General features: G+C 57.5%; 2 protein-coding genes across 2 annotated transcripts in view; one reads left to right on the forward strand and one right to left on the reverse strand.

Moving 5' to 3' along the window:
- The window catches only part of LGALS2 (galectin 2), a 7,031-nt gene extending 4,633 nt beyond the window's left edge, over positions 1–2,398 (forward strand). The window contains exons 2-4 of the mRNA XM_008067345.2: positions 779–861; positions 1,930–2,089; positions 2,252–2,398. Of these exons, the coding sequence (XP_008065536.1) occupies positions 779–861; positions 1,930–2,089; positions 2,252–2,398 (390 nt within the window). The remainder of the gene's footprint in view (positions 1–778; positions 862–1,929; positions 2,090–2,251) is intronic.
- A 1,736-nt stretch (positions 2,399–4,134) lies between these two features.
- On the reverse strand, positions 4,135–6,598 carry CDC42EP1 (CDC42 effector protein 1). The gene is given in 3 exon segments (XM_008067339.2): positions 4,135–4,775; positions 6,135–6,510; positions 6,512–6,598. Coding segments are annotated over 3 exon segments (1,092 nt in total). The 3' UTR covers positions 4,135–4,146.
- Positions 6,599–6,827: the final 229 nt, after the last annotated feature.

The following is a 6,827-nucleotide window of genomic DNA, read 5'->3' on the forward strand; positions in this document are numbered from 1 at the left end:
GTGGCCGGGAGCGGCCACTGCACTCCAGTCTGGGCGACAGAGTGAGACTCCAACTCAAAAAAAAAAAAAAGAAAGAAAGAAATTCGAGAATGTTGTGGAAGTACAACAATGGAGGCGAGAGTATGCAACAGAATCTCCAACACGCCTAACAACTGCACGAATTCACGATGAGTATGAGACGTGTGGTCCTGTGTGTGATGTGCACAAGGGAAGATCCAGGAGGCCTCGCACAGCAACAAGTCCTGCAGTAGTTCGCCGTAACCAGAAACATCTGGACGCTGATGGTAACCTCTTATTTTTAGAAAGCAGGATTTATTGAGAGGACAGAAAAGTTCCCTCAGTGGGAGGGAACCCAAAGGGGTTGCCCCAATGGTAACCTCTCTGAGCACCTCTTGTAATTGCAGAAGTCAAACGCAACTTGTATTCATCTTTTGTTATCGATATATATTGAGTCTTACAAGGTTAATAGTTTTCTTTTCCTTAAGATGTATATACATTTTTTCGGCACCCTCTGTAGATGGACAAAGGGAGGCTCCCCTGGCTGGGCCCTGTGCCTCAGGCTGGGGTGGGCGAGAGCAAAGCGGAAAGGGCAGAGGGGGCTCTGGGAAGCCTTGATCGGCGTGTCCTGACTCTGTCCCTTCCCGGTTTGGTGCCCTCATGTGTCCTTAAAGGGGTGGGAGGTTATGGGACCTGTGGCCCAGCTGGGATGAGATGGGCAAGGCCCGGTGGGCTTGATTTTCTGTGGGGACTCTAGTGGAATGTTTCTCTGTTGATCCAGGGGGATTTTGAGATTAAGAACATGGAAATGAAGTCGGGGACAACCTTGAAGATCAAGGGCAAGATCTCCAAGGACACTAAGGGGTAAGCAAGGCTGGAGGGCTGTCTGCAGGCCTGGGACAGGCAGGGCTGCCCTGTGAAGGGGTCAGACCACGACGACTTCAGGCCGGGGCGCCTTTCCGCATCCTTTCTTTCCTACGGCCCCACCGTGCACACCCTGCTGGCCCCCTTCTGTGATGACCTGCCTTCATGTCTGAGGCTCAGTTTGGAGACCTGCGGAATTTCAGAGTTGAAGCTATATGCTGTGTTTCCCAGCCCCAGGAGCTACTGAAGGGGCAGGTGGAGAAGCCCCTGGAATTCGGCCCAGTCCGCTGTAGGTCAGCTGCTTCTACTGCAGCCCCCAGAAACACCACCCTTTTCACCCAGCCTGGTGCCACAGGCTGGCCTTTCATGTGCATTAAACCAAGACAGCCACCAGGGGGTACCAAGTGGTGTCATCTGCACCATCAGGATTGGAACCAGAGGTATCACCCATCTCCAAGTTATAGCTCAACCCTGGGCTCCCACAGGCTTAACAATTTCAGCATATTTTGGGTCTACTCTCTATCCACTTTGGTTGGGGAGGGGGCGGGCAGATACATGGGGTAGCAGTCAAGAGAAAAGTGACTCCTTTCTCCTACTTGGGTCCCCAGGTGTGCAAAAATTGGTCTGAGATTCCTGCAGGAAGACACCCCACAACGTGGAAAGTCCCAGGTTCCCGTAGTGATCCTGCAAAAAAGTCACACGATCCCTGGTCGCACACCTCTAGTGACAGGGAGCTCACTACCTCAGGCTGGCTATACTCTGTAGCTAAACTTAACAGGTCTTTGGAGGTTTAAGGACAGCATTTCTCTCTCCCAGAACAGACACCCCAAATTCTTGAAGCGATCACTATCAGTGACCCTCTTGTCCACAGCCTTGGTCTCTCCAAATGGAATGTGCTATTACACTAAGTGTGACCAGATTGTCACCTCCCTTGTTTTAAGCCACAGGTCTCAATGAAGACAAGCTTTCTGTGATCCTTCCAGCTTGTGGTCCACTGAGACCCTTGAACTCAAGCTGCTTTACCCGGGCCTGGCCCCTAAACCTCACCTATCACCCCTTCTCCTGCAGCTTTGCGATTAATCTGGGCCAAGGGACAGATAAGCTGAGCCTTCACTTCAACCCTCGCTTCAATGAATCCACCATTGTCTGCAACTCATGGGATGGCAGCCGCTGGGGACAGGAGCAACGAGAAAATCACCTGTGCTTCAGCCCAGGGTCAGAGGTCAAGGTGAGGTCAAGGGGGAAAGGAGCTTGGGGAGAGGTGAAGGGAAGGGCCCAGATGGTAGGGCCCCCAGCTGGGATACACGTGCTGGCACTGTTTGAGCCACCAGGCACTGCCCCAGACCATGTTCAAGGTCTCCTGCCTCCTTGACACCCTCTCCTCCCACAGTTCACCGTGACCTTTGAGAATGGCGAGTTCAAGGTGAAGCTGCCAGACGGGCACGAGTTCACCTTTCCCAACAGGCTGGGCCACAGCCACCTGAGCTACCTGAGCGTGAGGGGCGGCTTCCAGGTCTCCTCCTTCAAGTTTGATTGAGCAGGTGGCACCTTGTCAGAATAAAAGACCCCAGCCCGATTCCCTGTCCTGAGCCTTTTTCCGAGTCACACCAGGATCAACAGCCCTTGCGTCCTGGATTTGTCCCCCAACCCCCACCTGCAGTTCCTGCCCCTCGGACCCCATTTTCCTCACCCAAGGCCAAGAGCAAACAAAATGACTCACCTGTATAGAGTCTTTCTGTGGCAAGATCTGTGGCAACTTTTCTCCTACTTGGGTTCCTCAAGTTTGCAAAAATGTGGGATACCCAAGTTTGAAACTCTCAAATGAAGGTACCCCACGACCTAGAATGCCCTGTTCTTAGGGATCCTAAAGGTCTGATCCAGACTCCTGTAGTGATCCTGCCAAGAAGTTACACAATCCCTGGTTGCATACCTCTAGTGACAGGAAGCTCACCACCTTAGGTTACTGTTTGAGGCTAAATTTGACAGGTCTTGCAGGGCATGGTGGCTCATGCCTGCAATCCCAGCACTTTGGGAGGTGGAGGCGAGAGGATTGCGAGTCCAGAGGTTTGAGACCAGCCTGGGCAATTTGGTGAGACTTTGTCTCTACAATAAATAAATAAATAATTAGCCGGGCATGGTGGTGCACACCTGTAGTTCCAGCTACTTGGAAGGCTGAGGCAGAAGGATCACCTGCACCCAGAAAGTCAAGGCTGCAGTGGCCATGACCATGCCACTCCACTCCACCTGGATGACAGAGTGTGACTCTGGCTAAAAAAAATAAAAGAAAAAATTAACAGGTCTTTATGTATCTAAGGACAGCAATTCTGTTTCCATGCATTTCAATGCTCCTGGCATATTTATGATACACAGGAAACTGAGGCACAGACACCCAACTGCCTAAGATGTGCTCCCATTAGCTCTAAGCACTTGTTCCTGCCTACCTGCCCCCATTATCACCAGAACAAATGCCCGCTGCCTTGTGGGAGTGTGGGCAGACACAGGATCCAGGCACCTGGGCTAGGGGCTGTTCCCGGAACTGCAGATAAGGGCTCCCACCTGGGCCGCTTATCGCAGGGCATTCCAGCCCGGTTACTCATTACCCTTGTCCACTCCCCTCCGCTGCTGGGGGCCTTGCAGGGGTCCTCTGGAAGGGAGGGCATATAAGCAGGGGAAGCTGATGCTGTTCCCCAGGTCCCCAAGCATCTTGCAGGGCACCCTTTACCAAAAAAAGCCATTTTTAATCAGGCCCCAGAGGCAGGTCTGGGGTACACAGTTAGGCGGGAGTCCTCCCGGTGAGGTCATGGGGATTCCGGGACAAGTGGGAGGTGGGGGTAGGAATGCTGGGGAAGCAGCCTGGAAGGGACCCTCTGGGAATTGCTCCGGGATGAGTTGGGGGCGGGCGGTCCCTTTGGGTGCCGAGACAATGGCCCTGTGTGGCGTGCTCCCACCCCCACCCAATACAGGCAGCTTCGTTGGCACAAAGGAGGCACTGTGAGGCTGGGCCCTCCAGCCGGTGGGGGTGGCATGGGGCGGGGCACAAGGAATGGCCACTGGGTCCAGAGTGGCAGTGGGGGGAGGTGGGTCAGCCCAACAGGGCCACTGAGGGCACCCAGGTCCCAGCACAAGCCTGGGTGTCCTCCTTCCCATGTCTGTCCTGCAGAGACGAGGAGGAACCTGCAGGCAACACGGCCTCCCCCTCCGGTGGGGCCGGACCTAGCTGCCAGGTGAGGGGCTGGCTCTGCACCTGGGCGCCTCATGGGAGGTGCTGAGCCCTTGCCTGGCCACTCACACTTTGACCTCCTCATCCTCCTCGGCATCAGCAAACCCGAAGGCGTTTGCCTGCACGGTGCTGGGCACGGAGGCTCTGCTGCCTGCCTGGGGCGCCCCCCACTCTTCGTCCAGGCTTTCCCAGGAGGCCTGGGCCTGGGGCAGCCCCTCCTCCAGCTGCTTCTGCGCATCCATCTGAGTGTAGTGGCGGCTGCCACTCCAGCCTGATCCCCAGTGCCTGCCGCGGGCCAGGTCCGCGGGTGCTCGGGGACCCTCGCCCACCAGACTGGCCCTCACCTCAGCAACTGGGCCCAACCCAGCAGTTACCCCGTTGGGGTAGTGTCCACGGGGTGGGGGGCTGGCAGCAGGGGCTGGAGGGTTTGTGGCAGGGGCTGGGCGGTTTGCCACGGGGGCTGGGCGGTTTGCCACGGGGGCTGGGGTCTCAGCTGCAGGGTCTTCTGAGAGGCTCATGACCCCTAGCAGCTCACTGAGGAGTGAGGGCCCAAGGTCAAGGTCCAGGCGGAGGGACAAGAGGGAGTCAGAGCGACGGAGCTCGGACTCAGCGGGGAAGGAACTGTCATGTTCTCGGTCACGAGGCTTTTCCGAGCGGGCCAGGCGGGAGATGGTGCAGAACCCAGAGTCCACGCCTAGAAGAAAAATGGGGAGTGGGGTCAGAGCTGGAGTCCCTAATCAGAAATTGGGGAGCGGGGAGCAGTCTCGGCTTGCTGTGTGGCCTTTGGCAAATCACTCCCCTCTCTGACCTCAGTTTCTCCCGTCCTTTCAATACAGTGAACCCCGCGGTCTCTCATGTGACCCTCCTGTCAACCCTGAACATTACACAGTGGAATAAACCTCACTTCTATTTTGCAGGGTGAGGAAAGTGAGGCTCAGTCTTAGTTAAGGAGAAGGGCTAAACCGAGACCAGAGTCTGATGTGGTGGAGCCGTGCCTGGAGCTCAGATGTCCTCTGAGTCCCAACTGTGAACTTGGCCATGTCCACTAGTTCCCTGCCTCCACGCTGGTCAATGACTGCAGGTGAACCTGTAGCATAGGGGTTGGTTTGTGGACACAGGGGAACTGGCAGCCAGGGTCTGACTGATAGAAATCAGACTCAAGGTTGGGCACATCTGGTCCAACCCCGTCCTCCAGAACCACCAGGGCTGAGATGTAACGGGGGACTACGGACCAGTCTTCAGCGGGGTCCTGAGCAGCCCCCTGGGGCAGGAGCATTAGCGCATCTGCCCCAGGGGTGGGGGGTGAAGTCACAAGACATGGAATGGCCACCAGGTGGCAGCCGGAGCCCGTGGCTCCCAGGTGAGCCTGTTCTGCAAAGCCAAGGTGGCACTTCTGGCTGGGCAGGAAGGGCCCTGGCTTGCCTCCCTGTGAGTGGTTTTCCAAATCTGCCAAGCCACAGGAGACTGTGTTCAAATAACAACAACAGCTCAAGTGTCCTGAGCACCTACTATGCTCAGCCCCCAGAGCTCTCCTAGTACATGTATAATCTCACCGAGTCTTGGCAATGACCCTAAGGGACTTAGCCAGGTGAGGACTTGAACTTGCAGAGGCCAAACGACTTGCTAGAAATCCACTGGAATCTACAGCCCAAGCTCTTAACTGCTCCACGAAATCATTCTGACATGAGGGGGCTGCCTAGGGTGGAGGGGCAAAACGGGCTGTGGGTGGGCTGGCCCAGTCAAGGGTCCCGGGGGTGGTGGGGAGCCCTTGTCCAGGTCATACAGCAAGTCGGGGGCAGTCAGAACTTGTCCAGGTCATACAGCAAGTCGGGGGCAGTCTGTCTCCTCATTCTCAGCCTCGTTGTACCTGGGGGTGAATACACGGTTCCCACTTCTCTTCCCCCTCCTCACCCATGGTGTGGGACTTGGCCCTGACCTCCAGGGTGAGACCAAGCAAACCATGCGGAAGAGCTCACTTGGGGGCTTGGTGGAGCCCTGAACCCCTGGGCCTCCGCCTCGGCCTCCGAAGAACGAGCAAAGGCCCAACCCTCACCGTAACTGGAGTGGCCGTCCGTGGAGCAGGCGGGGCTGCTGTCGAAGCTGCGCTTGCCCATCACGAGGCCGTCGTAGGCCGCCTGGTTGAGCTGGGGCAGGGAGATGGCGTTCTTGATGATGGGGGAGATGGCGGGCGGGGCCGGCGAGGGCGCGGGCGGAGAGGCCATCCTCCGGGGCGGCACCCCCACCCTCCGCATCAGCTGCAGCTTCTTGGCCAGGAAGCTGCGGGGTGAGCGGTGGGTGCTCCCAGAGCTGCCGCCGTGGTTGCTGAGGAAGGAGGTGTCGCCAAAGACGTCCCCGCCACGGCCCACGTGCATGGTGTGGCGGAAGTCCCCCAGCGGGGGGCTGATCATGTCTGCAGTCAGCCGCCTCTTTTCCCTGGGAACTGGACACCCAGCCCACAGGCGACAGTTTGCCGAGGCTCATGGTGGGGGCTCCTCCGCCCCCCTGGGGGCCGGGCATCAGCTCTGGCTGCTCACAACTGCTGGTCCATGTCCCCCAGGGGCCAAGGAGGGAGGTGGGCTGTGCCCGGGGGGCCCCCTTCTCAGCTCCTCTCCCCTGGCCGAAGGCGGCGGACAGCACTCTCCTAGGCTGTGGCTACTGGATGGTGAGGCTGTAGCAGGCCCGAGGCTTGTCTCCCCGAGGCCCAGCTTCCAGCCCCGGGCAAGCGGCTGCAGAGGTCCAAGACAGA

Source organism: Carlito syrichta, unplaced genomic scaffold (genome assembly GCF_000164805.1).
Source record: "Carlito syrichta isolate Samal-C Ts95f unplaced genomic scaffold, Tarsius_syrichta-2.0.1 Scaffold309481, whole genome shotgun sequence".
NCBI classification, from domain to species: Eukaryota; Metazoa; Chordata; class Mammalia; order Primates; family Tarsiidae; genus Carlito; species Carlito syrichta.